At 41.4% G+C, this 21,109-nt stretch overlaps 2 protein-coding genes across 3 annotated transcripts in view; one reads left to right on the top strand and one right to left on the bottom strand.

Moving 5' to 3' along the window:
* The window catches only part of LOC135101404 (dual specificity protein phosphatase CDC14A-like), a 45,937-nt gene extending 32,254 nt beyond the window's left edge, over positions 1–13,683 (bottom strand). Inside the window, 2 exon segments of the mRNA XM_064005339.1 lie at positions 9,184–9,356; positions 13,088–13,683. Coding sequence (XP_063861409.1) covers positions 9,184–9,356; positions 13,088–13,136 — 222 coding nt within the window. The 5' untranslated portion in view covers positions 13,137–13,683.
* Positions 13,684–13,999: 316 nt separating this feature from the next.
* Positions 14,000–21,089, top strand: LOC135101403 (elongin-B-like). 2 transcript variants are annotated; one of them, XM_064005337.1, is made up of 4 exons: positions 14,000–14,070; positions 16,364–16,457; positions 16,708–16,855; positions 17,478–21,089. In XM_064005337.1, the coding sequence occupies exons 1-4, from the start codon at positions 14,068–14,070 to the stop codon at positions 17,584–17,586; spliced, it is 354 nt and encodes a 117-aa protein (XP_063861407.1). In that variant the 5' UTR covers positions 14,000–14,067; the 3' UTR covers positions 17,587–21,089. The 2 variants fall into 2 exon arrangements, with proteins under 2 accessions (XP_063861407.1, XP_063861408.1); XM_064005338.1 differs by lacking the exon at positions 14,000–14,070 and adding an exon at positions 14,106–14,376.
* Positions 21,090–21,109: the final 20 nt, after the last annotated feature.

Here is a 21,109-nt window from a genome sequence, read left to right as displayed (position 1 = left end):
TGGGACATTGTGCGGCGCGCCCACCACCGCCATCTTTGTTTACTTCCTGCCTCCGCCCACGCACCGTCACGTGGACTTGGCTCTCCGGGGCTCCACCACTTGCACAAACTGGCATCCCAACAGGTGGCCCGCAACGCACTTGATTCAATCACGTCCCCAACTTCCCCAGGAGAATGCCGGGCGCGGGGGGCCATGAGGGTGAGGGGGTGAGGCCGGTGGCTGGTGGTAGCCCGCAGGTGCTCAGTGGGGTCTGGAAGTCTGGAACACGGGACGCAACCAGTGTTCCAGGGGGCAGAACTTCCCTAAGGAGTGGCAAGGAAGCGTGACCTTGTGAAGGACACTCCACTCCACCTCACTCCCTAACTCTACCCACCCCATATCCTGGAAGGCTGCCACCTGGCCTCCGACGTTCTCCACCACAACGCGGCCTACCTTTCCCACCACGATGTCTCCACTTCCCCCTCTCTCCACCTCCTCGCCACACTCCAGGACAATGCTACTCATCAGTATTGGCTTTCCGTGACGAGACTCTTAACTCCCACCTTGCCTGTCGTCCTCGCCAGACCCGCCACACTGCCCCAGCACTCAGGCATGCAGGGAATGGAAGGTACAGAGAGAGAGAGAGAGAGAGAGAGAGAGAGAGAGAGAGAGAGAGAGAGAGAGAGAGAGAGAGAGAGAGAGAGAGAGAGAGAGAGAGAGAGAGAGAGGAGAGGAGAGGAGAGGAGAGGAGAGGAGAGGAGAGAGAGAGAGAGAGAGAGAGAGAGAGAGAGAGAGAGAGAGAGAGAGAGAGAGAGAGAGAGAGAGAGAGAGAGACGATAATGATATACGAGTACGTATACATATACATAAGTACCTACACACGCTGATGGTCCTACATAAAGGAAAGGCGCCGCGCACGGACCGGTACAGACTCAGCGCGATTCCCACCATGGTGCGAGCCATCAGTCAATAGTATTTCCCTTCTAGATTAGACTTACCTTTAGGATAAATGTTAAGTATTTCCCCACCCCCTCTGTACATTTTCAGTTTGTTAATTGCCTAAAGAATAAACCCTTTATTATTATTATTATTATTGGTATTATTATTACATTCCTACAGGTAACAATACAAATAAATACCCGGCCAACATTCCTCCTCACATCATACTGACGCTTCGGGAGGATAAATATGAACATAAACACACGCCATGCCAGGGCCTATACTGTCCCGGCGAGTCCCAAGGTGATCCAGCCAGCACCACACACAACACACCACACCGCAACACACACGCACTGCATCACAACCATCTTATAACACCCCAAGGACGCGCCCCAAGACACGCCGGGCCCCGAATGTTTCCGTATTGATCATGCCATAACGAGGGACGGACGCAATAAAACGAGCAAGGTATTGGAAGTAAAAGTGAATACTAAAAATACGTAAAAATGAATACTACTGACGAAGGTGATGCACATATATGAAGAGAGAGAGAGAGAGAGAGACGCCACGCCCTCTCCTAATGATCTTCACGCCACCTGTCTTTCTCCAAACCGTGACGTAAACGGAAGCCGAGACGCCCCCAGCTCACCATCTCAACATTATTAACTAGTTCTGCTTTGTAGGCGCACCATGATGTCTTTAAATATCTAGATATCACAATATATTTTCCTGTTGTACCCCATTTACTCGTCAAACAGGTATACAATAAGACGACAGACAGGTGAGGCGAGATGGCGGGCAGGTAGGTGGTGGATTAAGGTAAGATACAGACACTAGATACAACATGACTTTAATCTGAGTGTGCATGATGCCACGAACCAGGGCGGGAAAGGAGGGAGGTCAGTCGGTGTGCCACTCAGTCAACTCGGGGGTATAATTTGGAAGGAAGTTGCATGAAGGCCCTTGAGATCAGGGAGATATTACTGGTGCGGCAGCTGGAGGAGGAGGTTCGGGAGGAGGTGGATGAGGTGGGGGACGAGGATGAGAGGTGGAGAGCAGGAAGGGGGAGAGGAGAGCAACGAAGGCTCCCATCCTTACCAAGAGGACGCGTATATCGACCTTCCAGCTACTGAGGGTTGGCTACACACCCCTTCACTGCCCCCCTGTCTCTCTCCTTCCCCCCCTCCCCCGCGAGTACCTGGGGGCGCGGCGAGCCTCTCGAACACCTCTCACTATGTATGAATCGCATTCCTCGGCCCTGCCTCGCCTCGGTCTTCGTCAGCATATATTACTGCGATCGTGCTGAGCTGGGCTGAATATTACGAGAGAGAGAGAGAGAGAGAGAGAGAGAGAGAGAGAGAGAGAGAGAGAGAGAGAGAGAGAGAGAGAGAATGGTGTGTAAGGGTAACGGTATATTTGACGCCAGAGTAACCTGAACAGGCCACAATGAGGTGCTGAGAGCGCGACTTGCACGTTGCTACAGTACAGAAAGTTAGGCAGGTACCACCACCACCACTACCAGGAGACTCGCGAGCCCAGCCAGTGACCTCACCTACCCTCTGGCAAATGACCCACTTATGCTGCCAGGGAGGAGCAGGCAGGCAGGTCACTCTCCTCCCTCCCCATCCCTCCTACCTCTCAATATCTCTCCCCCTCACACACACACACACACACACACACACACACACACACACACACACACACTAAGGTTCACTGATCAAAATTGTCGATATAGTGAGCGTTGCTTTTTTTTTTTTTTTTATCAATATTTCGTCATTTTTCCCTCACGTGTTCGTCCAGTCCAGCGCAGCCCAGTCCAGTGTAGCAACTATATACGTCCTGTTTGGGTCCGGTGCGTGAGGGGAAGTAGCAGGATTCCGGCTCTACGTACAATGGTGTGTGATTGTATTCTGTGCTGGTAACAACAATAACAATAACACTGCTTTGGTCACCAGCATTATGTTTTTTTTTTTTTTTTTTTTTTTCCCTATTCCCTTTTTGTATTTTTTTTTTCTTCATGTTTGCTAATACCAGTGATTCTGACCAAGCCCTGCCCTTCTCTTCCCCGCACACACACACAAACACACACACATACACACACAAAGTGGACGCAGCGAGGAACTTAAAACTTGACAAGAGGAAATACGGATGTACAGAAATAGATCAATGGAATGTATTACCACAGGAAGCGAGGAGTATACAAAGAACACAAGTAAATGTAATGAAAGCATGACAACAAAACAAGCTTCAATCAATTCTGTAAAAAAAAAAAATACAAATAGGAAAATTCTCTCTCTCTCTCTCTCTCTCTCTCTCTCTCTCACACACACACACACACACACACACACACACACACACACACACACACACGCGCGCGCGCACACACAACCAGGAAAAATAAAGACGACGCCAGAACACAACAACAAAGTTCGCATTTTTTTTTCTCTCCATCCTCGCTTGCAGCCAAACTTTTAATCACAAGCCTAAAAGCACACCAGTGGATTAGTTCAGCCTGTCTTCCCTGCACCAGCCAGACAGCCACCTTCTCCCCTTCCCCTAATAACAAATACTATTCCTGGAACATCGAGATTCACATACGTACAGCAAGCCTTCCAACCAACCTTCGATAAGTAAGGCGGATTAAACGCGCACCTTCAGACACGGGAATTGGCGAGATTTAGGCCTTATGACCATATTCTGAACCACTTCCACGCCGCACCTCCACTACTTCCAAAAGGTTGCACGTAATTGAAGCATCATAGGTTTTTAAGGAAGTTTTTTTTTTTTTTAAGTTCTAGTGACGCAAGCCATAACGTGCTCTCTCTCTCTCTCTCTCTCTCTCTCTCTCTCTCTCTCTCTCTCTCTCTCTCTGATGGCCGGTGGCAGGTGTACAGCACTGGTGGGCGGTACATCCCCGTTATCATGCCGCTGAACAGGAAGGATATCGACTGGTGATGAAGGAAGGAGAAAGGGGAGGGAGGGAGGTAATCGTAGGAAGGGAAGGAAGGAGGTAATCATAGACAGGCAGGCAGGCAGGTACGTAGGAAGGAAGGAAGGAAGGAAGGAAGGAAGGAAGGAAAGAATAATAGTAGGGAAAAAAATAAAAAGGAAGTCGGTTAGACGAGAGAGAGAGAGAGAGAGAGAGAGAGAGAGAGAGAGAGAGAGAGAGAGAGAGAGAGAGAGAGAGAGAGAGAGAGAGAGAGAGAGGGAAGACGGGAGGAAGTGAGGGGGGACGAAGAGAGGCAGGAACGAGTGGGAGAAGGTCTAGAGAAAGGTAAAACACACACACACACATACACACGTTCCTCCCCTCCGTGCACCTGCCACTACAGCCCCACCGACTTCCCACCTGTGTAAGTAGGTATACTCTTCATCACGGCTACAGTTCTAACGGGGGATACACATGGATGTCCCGAAACACGCCACCTAACAGACTCCTCGTAATTCGAAGATCTCAGGGCAAGGCAGCCACATAAAAGAAAAAAAAGTGCAATATGTAGGCGTTTGAGGTGAAATGTATAGGGTTCAAGCTCCAAGCCAAGCAATCAGGATGTGGACGTTGTGTGTGTGTGTGTGTGTGTGTGTGTGTGTGTGTGTGTGTGTGTGTGGGCGCCCCTCTCTCGGCTATCCCTCCTCTCGTGGGATGCAAACTGGTTTATTTATTATTCTCCTCCATATTATCATTATTGTTTGTTTTCTCAGCTATTCATTATGGAAGGCAAAGGAGGATGTGTATAAATCAAGTAGAATTTCATCTACGTGTTAATAATTATCTGATTGTTTTGGTATGTTTCAGGTCATGCACCTCGTTCGTCTTCCACGGCGCTTGATTCATGTATTGTACTTTATTTCAAATACTGTTCCCTACATATTGGGTACATGAATGACGAGGATATATCACACATAATTAATAACTTACAATATATGAGATATGTAGCCATAATTATTGTGTGATGAAAACAAACATAATCCACTATTTATTCATTATCACCACCCTACATATTTGGAAAACAGCCAGTTGAATGAGGAATACATTGTGCATACATTATTACCAACCTACATATTTGAAAGATAGTTGTATAAAGGAAACAAACATTGTACATAAATAATCACCAACAAATATGTTTGAAAAGAAGTTGTATAGAGAAAAGAAACACTATACATACATTATCACCAACTTTTATATCTGACAGACAGCCACTCGAGTAATAAGGATTAACATTATTTATTCTAGCTACTTCATCACCACCCACCATCCTATATGTATGAGACACCCAGCTGAGTAACGAAAACAAACAGTATACACCTAGACTTTATCCCCCCTGTATGTTTGAGACACAGCCAGCTGAGTGACAAAAACGAACATTCCATAACAGATCATCACCCACCAACCTGGACGTTTAAGAGACACCAAGCCGCGTGAGAAAACAACATACACTCATACATTATCCCTCCTTATATGTTTGAGAGATAGCCCAAAAAAAATAAAACATCATTCATTATACATCACCACACACACACACACACACACACACACACACACACACACACACACACACACACACACACACACACACACAAACTAAATAAATAAATAAATAAAAATAACATTAGAATATCATCACCAAACTAAAGTACTATGAGAAATAGCCACTTCAGTTACAAAAAAAAAACGAACATCATTCACCATACAGCACCACACACCATACTTTATTTATTCGAGACACCAAACGTGGTGAAGAAAACCAACACACACCCATACAGTATCCATCTCTAAAAACACCACACAATGGCTGCAGCACAATCAAGATCGCCCCTGCTCGCCTCCCACACCGCCAGCACTGGTCTGCCGCCCTACCCATGAGCCTTCTCCACACACATCAGCTTATTTTTAGGTCTCCTAAGACTCGCCGCGACACGCACCTCCGTCAGGGCAAACAATGCGGTGTACCGTAACGAACCGTACCTGGAGGAAGTGAAGTAAAGTGAAGTGGGACCGATAAACGTAACAATAGACCGGTAAGAAGTAAGTAAGAAAAGGTTCCCGCGTACTAACCCTTGGGACCACCGCGGCGGAAACGGAGGAGGTGAGGGAGAGGGGAAGGGGAAATGGACGAGCGGGGAAGGACGAATAAGAATCATGTGGGGGGGGAGGCGGCCAGGTAGTAATGGGGGGTGCAGGGGGCGGTGAGGAAGGGTTACATAGGTGGGATGGGGGGGGTAGAGGGGCTCCAGACCAAGTACCGCTATACAGTTAACCCACATACCACTGGCCCGGCTAACCCACCTCGCCGCACGCTAAATGTCAACCAACACACTCGGCGGTAATGCCATTATGATACGACTTTCATTTACGTTTTTCCTGAATGGACTGTGAAGTGCACGATCACCCTTACAGCCTTGAGTGTCCGAGTGAGGAGGGAGGGCGGCACGATGGAGGAGGAAACGGGTAGGGTAGGGTAGGGCAGGGTGGGTGGATGAGAGAGGAGGGCGGGCGAGCAGCCAGCCAGCCACCTGCATCGATTAATAGCATGGTTTACACTGTACTTGCTCTAGTGCGGCGTAAAAGAGGCGCCAATGCATCGCTCCTTTGGGAATACATTAGTGTGCACGTCACTAGGCTCGCTGAGGCTGGGGTGAAGGGGTGCAGCGCCCGTGGTCCTTCGCTTCATGGTGACGGGCGAGGGCGGCTTGGCTGGCTGGTAGATTGGGCTGGGCTGGACTCAGCGCCCGCCAACCCTACACACACACAAACACATGTAGCATAGTCATTCACCCTTACCTGCACCACTACACCATTACCTATACATAGCCCTTATTAGCGTCGTCGTGTGGGTGAAAGAGGGAGGAAAAGTAAATTATTACAACTTCCGGATAAGCTTCATGTTCTGCTTGTTGCAAAAATAGTTTAATAAGGACATTAAACTTTGATGAGCCGTCAATTACCCAATCCACCCTTACTGTGCCCCTAATCGCACCCCAACAAAACCTCCGGAAGTAATCAGCAGCTACAAATAAACGGGCGGGGTCTTGTGCTGCGCTCACCCATAGCCTTTGTCAGAGCTCAATAAAAAAAATATATACATATAATTCTGCAATAAAAATAAATAATAAATAAACCACTTAATCTCATTTGAACATTCGGCGTCACACACACACACACACACACACACACACACACACACACACACACACACACACACACACACTATAGCATCGTCGTGACAATACACATGAATAAAAATACAATCTGACGAAAGCAATGACCTAAGAACTCGTTTTTATTGCCTTATATAGGTGCTTACACCATACATTTTATAACAAAAACGTGATATGAGGCGATAAGTACACACTTTTGAGCATCGTACCTCGATAATGTGATAAAAATAAACAAAAAAAAAAATCTAAACAATGTTCACGTTTTTCTTAGCGTGTCAACGAGAAGTGAGTGTTCCCCACGCGAGGAGGCTAGTAAACGCACGCAGCCCAACACATCATAACAATTAAGTGGTTTTAATGTCAGCGAAACAGAAACCAAATTAGGCACATGTTCAACCGCGGCCACATGCACAACTGGCCGCCGTCCGAGCCTCCCGCGGGAACGTGAGCCTGCCGGAGCTACAACGTAAAAATAAAGACAGAAAGAAAGAGACATGAAAACAGACGCGAGGAAGAACTGACCGTGGAGCATAAACCATCACGAATGACATTAAGTAATCACATCTTGTATTTGATTTAGAGAGAGAGAGAGAGAGAGAGAGAGAGAGAGAGAGAGAGAGAGAGAGAGAGAGAGAGAGAGAGTGGGGGTGGTGGGGTACACAGGTAGTGGCTGGCTCCATGAAGGCCGTCGAGGCGGTAGTATTCGTGGTGCAGCTCGCGTGACGCCGGCCGGTGGAGTGTCATGCTCAACCAGAACCCTCGGGGCACCCTTGTGGGGGGGTTGAGGGGGAGGCGAAAGCGACACATACTACACCAGTGACTAGACATTCCACTACAGTCTGCAAACACCGCGCGACATGAGGCGGGTGCGATTAAACTAAGCTGAAATGAACGGCGCTTTTTGTTATCATTTCCGCTGCAGTTACTGGCCATCTTCCCGTGTTCAAATGGCTAGTAACGGAGAAATGTGTGTGTGTGTGTGTGTGTGTGTGTGTGTGTGTGTGTGTGTGTGTGTGTGTGTGTGTGTGTGTGTGTGTGTTACTTAGTTGCAAGGCATGAGGTTCTTTTACGCGGTCCTGTCTCCGTGTCTATATTTGTTCTGATTTTTCTTAAAGATGTACGTACATTCATTGCCTCCATCACCTCTTCTACCTAGTCTATTCTTTGCATATCTATTCCCATGGAGACTGTGTGTGTGTGTGTGTGTATGTGTGTGTGTTGCCACCAGAAGTGTTGCCGCCGCTCTATTACTTTCTCAGGGCCAGGAAAGGCTCTGCGCCGAGGTAGGCAGGCAGGCTAGACGTGCCGAAGCTCTCACCACCTCCCACACTCCCAAGAGCCATTCACCTCAGACTACCCACCTCACATCCCACACTTTCGCTGCCCACGCTAAAGTACAGCTAGACCTTTCTCCTGCAAGTTATGCAACGTTGAAAAACTTAGCACTATTTTAAAAACGTTGTCAAACTTAATTGCTCAAAAATTAAATTTCCCTTGTGGGTTTAGCTATACACAACTCATTTATAACCTCCATGAGCATATACAATAGGATGAGGCTGCAGACTTTAACTAGATTATATGTCATAGCGATTCAGTACAGCCATTCAAGTGTGATCAGCATTCGCAGTCATCAATGAGTACGAGGAGTCATCAATGAATACGAGGTCGAGTATGAGGCACTGCTACACTGAACTAAGAAGCACAACACGCAGAGGAACCACAAAATTCCTTGCCTCGTGATTCCCTGCGGCATCAAGTGAGCGACTGAGTCAGTTTCATGATACCATCGACTAACAACTTAATATGACTGTGATGAAAACAACACAAGTGATTAAGAAGAAAAAGTACAATAAAAAACAGAGTTTCCTGTCTCGTGGCTTCCTGCATCAATAAATGAGCGGGTGAGTTCGATTCACGATACCACGGACTAACAACTTGAAATGACTGATGAAAGAACAAGTAATTAAAAAAAAAAAAAATACAATAAAAACCGCACACATACACACACACACACACAGGAACTAAAGACTATAATGGGGCATAAATATAAACAACATTAATAGTCGGACATGTAGCACAGTTATGTCCCTTTTATGAGAGACTCACCTTTAATTTCTTGTTCAGCTTGCGGCAGTACCGACACAGCATGGCCAGGTTGAGCGGGCCGAAGTCCGCGTAGAAGTTTTCATAAACCAACTCATCGTCGATTGAGAAATAATGCGTGTTGGCCGTTGATCTGGGTCTACCTGAAGTCCGCAGAGTAACAAAATACAACCGATCTGGAAAGACAATAACGCATTTGTATATTCTACTGTATCAGAGAGAGAGAGAGAGAGAGAGAGAGAGAGAGAGAGAGAGAGAGAGAGAGAGAGAGAGAGAGAGAGAGAGAGAGAGAGAGAGAGAGAGGGGGGGGGGGAGGGGGAGGGGGTGGCACTTGCTACACACAGTCTTAACTTTATCTAAATTGTCTCCATACAGAACATGATAAGACATGATAGTACTAGACAACACAAGTATGCATAAAGGCTTTACAATGACAGGACAATGAAGGCGAGGGTTTGGTTTCCTATGATCACAAAAAGTTATTAGTGACTTTTTTCATAAGAAACTCATACAGGAGGTGGAAAGGTAAGTATTACACTGTTATCCTAGAAAACAATGGAGGTTCCTGATGAAGAGGGGAAGTGTCAAGAGCAAATGAGATGATAGGGAGAAGAGAGAGAGAGAGAGAGAGAGAGAGAGAGAGAGAGAGAGAGAGAGAGAGAGAGAGAGAGAGAGAGAGAGAGAGAGAGAGAGAGAGAGAGAGAGAGAGAGAGAAGTCAGAGGGTGGAGATAATGATAAAAAGGTGTATTTTCCTGTAAGCACAATTCAGCGGCATAAGAAAACGGGTTTCTGAAGGACAATGGACACTTTATCACTGCCACTCACAAGAAAGCACGCAAAGGTGTGGAAGGGAGAAGGGGGAAGGCACATATGCAAAAACACACACACACAGCCTAAATCTTTGAACAATATTCAGAGCCACCAAAATCTTCCACACAAATCCTGGCCATAGTGTGATGTACAAGAATACCATAATAGCTGCTGGTTTCTAGGCACTATGGTGCTGTCATAAGCCAACACATAAACCATCACCATGTGTCAAAATGAGGAAACATGTTTCTGGACAGCTGCCAAGAGGTGTACATGAGCTAGATTTAAATGCCTTTTTTCTTTTTTTTGAAGACATGGAACAAACTTGGCATATAATGTAAGCTTTGGACAGAGCAAAGCATCCTTACATTATACACTGTTGATAGACATGAACATTCAAGATATACAAGTAGTGTCCTTACTATTTGCTTCAGTCAAATCAACAAGTATTGTGAAATGATGTAGTAGTTAGCAACAGAGAACCTTCATGACATGTTCACCAGGTTCTTATTACAGCCAGATCAAATTCCCTGGATTAGTCAAACCTTTGCCATTCCTTCTCCCTTGGATGGGACTCATCATATTCACATCCTCATTCATCTATCCTCATTCATCTACAAGTGTTACTATATTATAGATGGTCAGTCTCATTGATAATATAATCATCAATACCAGCAAAACTTCTTTATCTAAACTCCTTATCTAGTTCTCTGTCAGCCTTGACTTCTTTTACTATTCCTAGGCTGTCTTTTTGTTATTCTTACTGTCCATCTATTATCTGTTCAACACACAATATATGTAGCAAATATGTCTACAATGTTAGCCAATTCCCAAATCTATATTCCATGTCATGTCATATATTATTTTCTCCATTGAAAATGGATACCTAAACAATAACTAACCTTTAGGTCCTTGCATGGCTATTTGGGAACTTATCCTGACCAGCCACAGATGGAACAAGGGCAACAAGTGAAGTCAATCTTTGCAGCTCATACTTTTGAGGCCATTACAACATTTGACAAGGCACCGTATGACCTTTCAGGAAGTGATTACTAATACTCTCAGTTTATGACCATGAAGAAAGGTTTCACAGCTTGCACTCATGTTATATGTTATTTTTCCACAATATACCATTTCTAGTACCAGTAGACATAGTACAGTTGTGCACCACCCTTTCTGTCCATAAGCTGCTGAATTACATGCAATTTTATCCACAATTCAGCTGTTTTTATTACTATTACCATTTATCTAGCAAAGTTCTAATGTTTTATGATCACACTTATGATCTTATCTTACTATGGCAATACATATTAAGTATAGTAAGACTTGGGTTCCCTGGCTATTTCCCCTTTCCCTTCCCCTAAAAATAAATAAACTTATTCTGTTCCATAGGTACCTTCTACCTAATGTAGAACTTGCTTTCTTGTATAAGCATTCTCTTCCTTCTCAATTCAATAATTGTTGTAATCTGATAAACAAACATCGCACTCAAAGACTCCCACATATGTTTACACACTTTCACCATTAACAAGGTAAGAAACAACACTCTTTTCCATCTACTTAGTTGTGTTGATCACGCATAGCCTCCAATGTGTCTTGCTATTATCATGATAGGTTGTAACTTTTTATGTCCTTTCCTGAGTGTCAAAGCAAACTGATAACAGAGTCGCATGATAAGTCATGCCTGTTGTGAACTGCCTTCAACCTTTAAAACTCCCATTACCCCCTAGGAACACACAGAATCTGTCATCAAGGTCTACTACTTGCCAAATAAAAAAAAAAAATGAAAAAATAAAAATACATATAACTTTTTTTTTTTTTTATCTGTGAAGGGTGATGAATGAATGAGGTACACTACAATGAAATAGCAAGATAGCTGAACAACCTTCATTCAGCTCCTGGCAATGTATAAATAAAAGTAAATAAATAAATGGATAAAATAAACAAACAAAACAGATCACATTTCCTATACTTCACCTAAATGTCACAGGTGCAACATAATTTGGGATACTGTATGCATCTGATCACTGGACCTTCATGCAACATCCACCACTAGTCACACCCCCAGCACACTATACACTGCATCCCAATGGCTCTTAGGTTATTCTTATTTTCCTTTTACCTGCTTTTCTTTTTAACAAGTCTTCATGTTCCACAATGTAATATTAATCAAACTTTCAATCACATGATTAAGTCAGTTTTCAGAAATTACTTCCATCACTCTACCAAATGATTTTTTTTTTCTTCTTACAGATATCATAAACATCACCATTACATACATTAGTCACTTTTTTTTCCAAACCTAACTCAGCCCATCTAACAGACACAAAAAGTAATAATATATACTACAAAGAAACACAAACTAGTAATAATTTGTTCTGCCAGTATAAAATTAGTTATTCTGAAATATATACCTAGCAAAATATTCTAATAGTGTGCTGCATGACTGATAGGAATCATCCCTTAAACAGTGATAGTTGGGTCTGGTTGTTGCAAGATTATTACAAGAGGTTAAAGTCAGTAATAACCCTCTGGGAGCTTACAGGGAGGAGGGAGGAAGGAGATGGATTGCAGATGAGATAAAGCTATAAATGTTTACTTTCCTTTTTTATAGATACTAACATCCTGGTAGTCATGCAGGGGTGATGCTTCCCTTAACGCCTTGCACTCAAGCTTACATTATACGACCTATCATCCTAATTAATAAAAAAAAAAATAAATAAATAAAATAATGGAAAAAATAATAATATACATACATTTGCAGATCACTTATAAATTCCGAAACGGGAAACTAACATTAAGAAATAAGAATAATAGGCATTCAGAACCATTACCAAAGTTGCTAAACATTAGTATTAGCTGGGTCAATTACAGTTTCTCACTACCTTACTTCCCACGGGTAGCTATTGCGTCCCTAACGTGACATGCTTGGCACCTCCACATGCCATAACCTAGGTGAACACAATACGCGGAGTACATGAACACCTTTCCCGTGACATTTGGCTAGAGTGTGAGCCTAGCGGGCCAACAACATTCCTGAGTAGCAAAGGGAAGATAGGCAGGGACAAACACGCAGACAGACGCACGGACACATACCTTTCATATACTCTGCAGCACACACCAGCACCTCGCTCGAGTCCTCCATGCTCAAGACGGCTGTCCTGTTCAACGCTTTATTACTCACTTTTGTCACTCGCACTTTTGCACACACTAGCACTCAACAAGCATACGGTGGGGCTCATTGAGTGAGTCCCGCAGCACCTGTACACGCCACACTAACAGAGCCACACTCGCTTCTGCCGCCCCGCCGCCCCTTCGCCTGTCACGCCGCCGCTGCCTGGGTCACTACCGTCATTATTGTCAACGTGTCACTGGGAATAAAACACAGCAGCACTTCAGCGCATCGCACAGTGTCACTCTGTAGCCATGTTTGTTTTAAATGCTTTTATTTAAACTCCAGCCGAGCCAATCAGAGAGAGGGCCCCGCGCGGCGAGATGCCCACCTACCACTGGCCAAGCTCACGTTTTTTTTTATGCCTTGTCTAAATGTTTACGTGGCTAAAGCTACCCATAAATGGGTAGGTTTGGGTTATGTAGTTACTTGATAATATAGTAGGCAGAAGTCATGTCAGTATGAGGCTGTACATTGCCAAATAACTGAGGGTAGCGAGCTGTGGCAACAATCTCCCCACACAACGATCAAGAGCCGCTGCGCAATCCTTACATTTTCCTATAAAATATCGTAATGCTGTTTGTTACTACATGAAAATGACAATATTTACAACAGTAAAAAATACTGCAATGTTTTAGCTATTTTCACTTTTCTTGAAATTTGCGTATTTCGAAAATATATATCAACGTCACCACAATATTCCAATGACCAATATTATCATTAAACACGCCTTATAAAGTTTTGAAAAAATGCATGCTTTGATTTTAGATACTCAAAATCAGTGAAACATATTTTTTTTATACATAGACCACAAATTGTTAGCCACTGATATGAGAACCAAAGCGCCAGTTCTTCGTTGTGTTGTTGTCCCTGTTTGGTTATTTACCTCCGTTTAGCGAGAGTCATGGTAGGTCTCCCCGATACCTTGTTCTCGTTTTAGGGGTTTCGTTGCCTCATTTCGTTGATAGCATTAGTTTTGCAGCAGTAATGGGGACAAGGCAGCGTGACCCTGCAGGCAGAGACGTGGGGCCTGCAGACAAGTGACGGACCGGCGAGCCACCCCATAGCACTGCCCGCTCACTGGCCCTGGGCGGCGTGAAGTGCGCACACACACGCTCGACATAATTACCTGTGCCCCTGTGCACTTCTCTCGTATATATTTTCGAGGAACCTTAAAAGGCTAAAGGCAACATCAATAACCCCGTTTTCTTAGGTAATGATTTTAGTATAAGGCAGTTTGCAAGTCATATTGTATGGTTACCTGTGTCCTCATGGTTTTTTCACTTATATATACTGGATTAATATTGCTTAGGATTTCTTTTTACCTGCTTATTTCCGACGAATGTTAAAAGACTACAGGCACCATCAACAACCTCCTTCACTTAGATAGTGATTTTAGTCTTAATAGAAAATTTGCCAGTCATCAGTACAAGATCTGCCTCTTGTGCTTCATCGTTTGAGGATGCACATGATGGAGGAGATAGGCGCTGTTATGTTTGTGGAGACTTTTTTTTTTTTTTTTTGTCAGTCATTGGTGTAATTTTGTTGTGGAAATAGCTTTGTGTTTCTGGAAATCAGTTTCAAGTGTTTTTGTCTCATTACCTCATTGCTGCATCTGAAGACCACCATTTTCAGCCCATAACAGTGTGCATCCATCAGTAAAACCAGCATAACTCACCCAGGAAAAGAGAAAGTAGATAATAATAATGTAATAGTGGCAGGATAGTCAACTGGGTCTTTTTGATTGTTTTGGTGTGATCAGTAACGAGTTAGACACACATGGCCAGATTATCCTGTCTGTTACTTAGGTGTTGCATTTTTTTATTTATTTATTTATTTATTTATTTTTATTTTATTTTATTTTATTTTATTTTTTATGGAAAAGAGGCTCTGGCTAAGGGTAACAGAAAAGGTCCACTGAATGTGTTAGTCCCCAGAGAGTTCAGTCAAAAGGATTACTCAAAATTTGAAAACAGTTTTGTAATTTCCCTCTTGAAACAGTTCAAACCAGAGGTAGGAGGAAATACAGAAGCATGCAGGAACTTTAAGAGTTTACCAATAGAAAGAGATGAAAGATTGTGAATACTGGTTAGCTCTTGCAGTAGAGAGGTGGACACAATATGAGAGAGATATTAGAAAGTCTTCTGCATGTCCAAAGCACAAAGACAAGAGTTAGACAAGTGGCAGGAATTATAGGCCAAGAGGAAGGAGGAAGAAGGCAGAGGAATTAGAGGAGCAGTGCTAGGACTAACAAGAGACAGAGAAATAGTGAGCCACATGAAAATAATTTTGACCAAATGCTGGACAGTAAGAAATAATTATCCAAGGGTGTAGAGAAAGATGAAGAAGCAATTCAAAGCGCAACAGGTCCAAAGAAGAAGAAGAAGGCCATGGGAACAGGGTAGGCATGCAGTTAGCAAGATTAGAAGAGGAGTTGGCATGAAAGTAGCAGTAGAAGATGGGAAGAGATGCAGCATTGTGGCAATGAGAGAGGCTGAAGACAGTCATTTAAAGAGGAGTTGATGAGATGAAATGCTTTTGATAACAGTTTGTTCAAGAAAGAAGTATCTATGAGTGGAAGCCCATGTATGTATGCTTCACTTGTATGTGAAAGGGTACTCCACACATGTATGGATAACACTCCTTTCCAGAGTTAGCTTGGGGATGAAAACATAGCAGAGCTCATAACGTCCAAGTTTGTGAAAGTTGTCGCAGTGAGAGACAAGATACAAAATTTCCAGTTCAGGACATTAGTAAAGGACAGACGCATTTCAGTCATTCTTGACTATATAATCCATGGACTCAGAACCTGGCTGTCACAGGTCATTTTCAGGGATAAATTGTTATTGAAGTAGTAACTGTTGGTGTGGAAGATGTATCATCATCATTATCACTAATTGTTATTGTTTTGTTGTCCGTATTTTTTTTGTTATCTCTTCTCTTCTCTATTGTTCTCTTTTTTTTATTTTTCTCTCTTTCATTTCACCCAGATTGAATACAAAAAAAATGTCTGAAGGAGACCTTGAAGGAAACCTCACTCATTGAAGGCTGCCCTTCAGTGTTAATACCATAGCCAACTCTGGCAAAACAGTTCACCTATGCCTCTATTTCTGTTTCTCCTGTCATCTTTTATACATGAGCTAATGAGTGTTTACCTGAACTGGTAGCTACACACTGAACAAGGATACATTTTTTTGCAGGATGTGTTTTTGATGGTTCGAAGAAAGAAGACTACAATCTTCACAGATGCAAAGGAAACAACAACAGTAAGAGAACTCAAAAAAATTATACAAGGTAACTACTTTTAACTTTTCAAGTCAGCTGCACGTAGCAATGGTATTGAAACTTGAAATATTTATTGTATGTAGAAAGAAAGAAAATCTAGTATATATATTGTTAGAATACATTTGCAGTTATACAGTGATTAGGTTTGAGTTCTCTATCATTGCTTTTATGGTGTCATATCACTTTATTGTTGTGGCATCAAATTTTCCAATAAAATCCATCAATTATTTTTTAAATGACCTTTCTTTTTCTTTTAAAGGAATAATGAAAGTAGAACCAGAAAATCAGCAACTCATGAACGAACGTGGAACAGAAATATTTGACGATGACAAACAGTTAAGCGACTACAATTTGTCAGCTCAGACAGCTCGAGCCCAGAGCCCTGCTACTGTTGCCTTGGTGTTCAGGTGAAGCAGTGTGTATTGGTGAAGCTTGTGCCTTGCCTTCATATTTTATTTAGCAATCTTATTTATAGTTATTTCTAGCAAAATAAACTCATTTCTCTTTAGACAGCCATAAAGGATTTGAATTTTTTTTTTTTTTTTTTTTTTTTTTTTATGCTTTAGAGTTCCATGAATATTTCTGCTCTTGATCATCTCAAGTATCTGCGTACTTTTTAAATAATGTTGTTCACAGAGCACTGCCAACATTCTACATTATTATTTACTTCAGGCACTCTGCATTCTAATATAAAATTTTTCACCTAATTTGGCTTATATATATATATATATAGATTTACATTTCTGATCTTTGATATAGAGAGTTCACTGTTCTTGTAGTATCTATAGTATAATCTGTGACTTTAGATTTCACTTGTGTAACTTAGTCAAATGTACACATAATCAAGATGTCAACATACATGTTTCCTCAACACCATTTCCTACTGGAAAGTGACCCACCTAAGACAGTTGCTATGTAGTTATCATAATGTTCTTTATAGCATCCAGTGGCTCTCCCTCACTATTATGTAATTCTTGTGTATTTTCTTGAGATATTGCATTTTTTTATTATTCTTTTATTTTGTCACAGGCAAGAAAATGGAGAGTTTGAGAGTCTTGACATTACTCCTCTCTCCTCTCCTCCCGAGCTGCCAGAGGTCATGAAGCCTCAGGAAACCCAGGCCCATGAAGTGAACTGAGTCTTCTGCTCCTCTTCCAAATGCTTACCTTGCTGGCATACTACAAAGACAATTGCAGATGTGGATAACACACATTAAATCTCCAAGATCAGTATATGTTTCATTGAGATTATTGTTTCTGGTGTTCAGTTCATGGTATGTGTATCTTCTTTGCCTACCTCATATTTACATTGACACCAGTGAAGGGAACATACAATATATAGCTATTAATGGCCTCAAATGTTATCATGAATTATGAATAAATTTTGAAATGTAATCATAAATTAAAGATTGGCATCCTTTGTTTTGTAGCAAGATGTTTAAGTGCTGATACCAAATATTTCTTTTACTTCATGTATACAGTCAATGAGATTATTTTATATAAGTACAATATTTGCAATCCAAATTGTTGAATATACCATTTTTCCAAAGCATACCACCACTGCTTTACAGAATGCAAGATGTACTCTTTACCATATCAGTCTTTCCCAATTGTCTTTATACATTATTTTCTTAATTTTCTTCTTACATATTAAGTTTTTCTTCTTAACCTTTAGGTAGTTGTGTAATGTTCTGTTTTCCTTTTTGTTTTTCAAAAGCATCACAGTTTGTATTTTTTTGTAGCAAGTATTTATGAATGATTTAATAAAAGCTACTGGAGACATGTGCTAGACATTACATAAATATCTGTGTATCTGATTGGAAGCATTATTATGGAAAGAACAATAAGTATGGTGTTTGTGAGAATATATTTAGAGTTAAGCAAATTTGGGGAATGTTTCAAGTGTTAATCTCAGCAGTGTGCCGTGTCCATTAAACAAATGAATGAATCTTTAATTTGTTCTCAAATCTACAGATTTTTGAGGCTTTAAATAGTTGAAATTATCATATGGAAATGTTCAGATTGTTTTGAGGTGTGAGATAAGATCAAGGATAAAAAGATTGCTGCTCATGGAGAACTGAGTGGCAAGATGAAACTTGAGGTGAAACTTAATTGTTTTAATGTCAGAAAATTGCCATCAAGTAACTAGATCAGGGTGAGTAGAAAACTGAAAAATGCATTCTTATTTTAAAAGTCTCATCAGTGTTTTGTTAAATGCTTTCCAAATAATTGGTTAAGCAAAACTATAAATGGAGTTTGGCTCCTTGCTGACTAGTAGCTATGATAGTCCCTTGTTTCATCAGACTTCTTTGTCATAGTTTTACAGCCCATTACTCTAGTGTGTGATGTCATGTCTAGAAACAAATTTTACTTGTGTGTCTGTGGTTATTTATTGTTAGGTGCATTTTACAAGTTTCTTTGTATGCAAGGAAAATGTTGAATACTGGGATTAACTAGTTTTATGGATTACTATTATCAGTGATATATTCATCTCGGCTTCTTTCCAAATTAGCTAAAGTATAATTTCAAGTTTAAGTTAGGGGTTCCCCCCTTCCTTTTATCTCCCTGCACTCTTGTCAGACTTGATTCAGTTTGTCATACAGGCTTCCGCTTTGCTACAGGTGCTTTCCTCTTCCTTTCAAGTCCTTTTGCTGAAACAGTCCTACTGCTGTCCTGTTGCCCTAGCCTTCTTTGTACCAAAACAACTCATTTCATTCAGTTTTTATCTACATTAGTTTTCCATTCCCCCCCACAAGTTCTTCAAAATTCTTTGCTCTCACACGCATCTCAAACATTTCCACTTTTTTTTTTTTTTTTTTTTTTTTTTTTTTTTTTTTTTTTTTCATTCATCCCAACTCATTATTACCCATTGTTCTGCTTCATCTCTCAGTATGTCCCTCTTTTCTCTGCCCTAAATCTTTCCTCCCGACTGTACTTTTTTTTTTTATCTTTGTGCCACTTTTCTACTACGCACTCTACATTGATGGTTCAAAGTTTCTGCATCACATAGTGTTTTACAGTGCTGTTCCTCAGCTTTTATCAAAGGAATCTCCTCCATTTCATGTAAACTAACATCTAGATTATTGTATATTCTATCCCAGACATGAACATGATATCATGACTCTTCCTTTCACTAGATTCATGTTGTCCTTTCACTCTAATCCACTTGTTACTTGTATTCAGAAAAAAGGTTATTTTGTGTGTGGAGAATATTACCTGAGTTCCCAGCAATCTAGGCATCAATAGAAATGAGACAGTTTGCACTTTCTACTGCCCATCTTTCTGCATCAGCTTTCCAATGTATTCCTGTTTCATAGTGCTTCCCCATTCTCCTTTGTCTTTTCCATTAAAGTGGCAGTCACTTGGGATGTGGAAATCAGTGATAAACTCCACTCCATCAGACCTTTAATATTATCATAGTACAATTCAGTCTAACTGTAGTTGAGGAACAGCTTTATCCTGGACACATGCACCTATCTTAGAGTTATACAATTATGATCTTTCTCTCCCCATACTCTGCTGTTGATGTCCTGTGACACTGAGACTTTGTATTTCAACTTTCCCATTCCCTCCAAGTCTCTCACATCTCTCCACATGTGGACAACTTTCTTGATGGCTCTTACAGCTTCACATCAAATCCCATGATCTTTTCTCCAGGCTTCAAATTTTTTATCTAATATATTCACACCTGTAACAGCCCTAGTGCCACATAGTCAGTTGTTGGCTTGGTGCTTGAGACCCATACTATTCAATTCAATTAAGTTATGTAGCTATGGTGTATTTTATTACGTTATTTATTTATGCCTGAATCATACAAGCCCACTTGTGTATAGTGCAAATTTTGCCTGCATATTAGTTTTCTCCACAAAGACTTCTGCTCAACTAACCATGCCTTTAGAAAATTATACTAGGATTACTATGTAGCCAAAAACTGGTTGGTTGAGTGTTGCTTTTTTTTTTTTTTTTAAACTAGCTTTTAATCTTCCCATGATAGTTGTGTGGAATGAAACATGGTCATTAATGATGTATATTTATCTGGTACAAAATTAAAATACTTCAGTTTATTAAATGTCTGAATAGTAAATAGAAAACAATCAAGTGTTAATGTTTGGTCAGCCATTGCATCAATGACTGAGATTTTTTCCAGCAAATGTCCAAAAACTGAAACATTGAAGTATTTTACTCTATAAATTCCAGGATGACCAGAAACTAAATGAACTTTGAATCCAAGAGTATAGGAAAAAAAATTGTGTAGCTTCTTACATACAATTGAATGACCCAGAAGTTTTGTACAGATCAAAAACAGAACTACTTCCAGGTACTCATCAGTCATCAAAACCTTGGAATAGACTGCCTTACCTTCGGGTCACACTTCGTGTTGTATTGTGTAGATCTGTTAACTCTGTTGTGATGGATGGTGTAGACTAGTATACATACTATAGAAATCTTTGTGAAATGTTACTGTGGTATATTTTTTCATGTATCCTTCAGTCCATTTGTTCTCAGACTATCACATCAGTTTCATTAGACAAGGATGCACTTTCTAATTTAAAGAACATTAAACCTGTATAAAATATAATTTGCACTTTAATCCAACTTTGTAAATTTTGTTACGTTTATGAGTAAATGTTTGAAAACTTAACAAGTACATTCTTCCCACAG

This window comes from Scylla paramamosain, chromosome 6 (assembly GCF_035594125.1).
Source record: "Scylla paramamosain isolate STU-SP2022 chromosome 6, ASM3559412v1, whole genome shotgun sequence".
In the NCBI taxonomy this organism is placed as follows: Eukaryota; Metazoa; Arthropoda; class Malacostraca; order Decapoda; family Portunidae; genus Scylla; species Scylla paramamosain.
This window is presented reverse-complemented; position numbering and strand designations above follow the sequence as displayed.

Excerpts from the sequence above, each read along its gene's own strand:
- LOC135101403 (XM_064005337.1), top strand. Across the intron at positions 16,458-16,707 it reads ACTCAAAAAAATTATACAAG|GAATAATGAAAGTAGAACCA; the intron begins GTAACTACTTTT and ends TTTCTTTTAAAG. Across the intron at positions 16,856-17,477 it reads ACTGTTGCCTTGGTGTTCAG|GCAAGAAAATGGAGAGTTTG; the intron begins GTGAAGCAGTGT and ends ATTTTGTCACAG.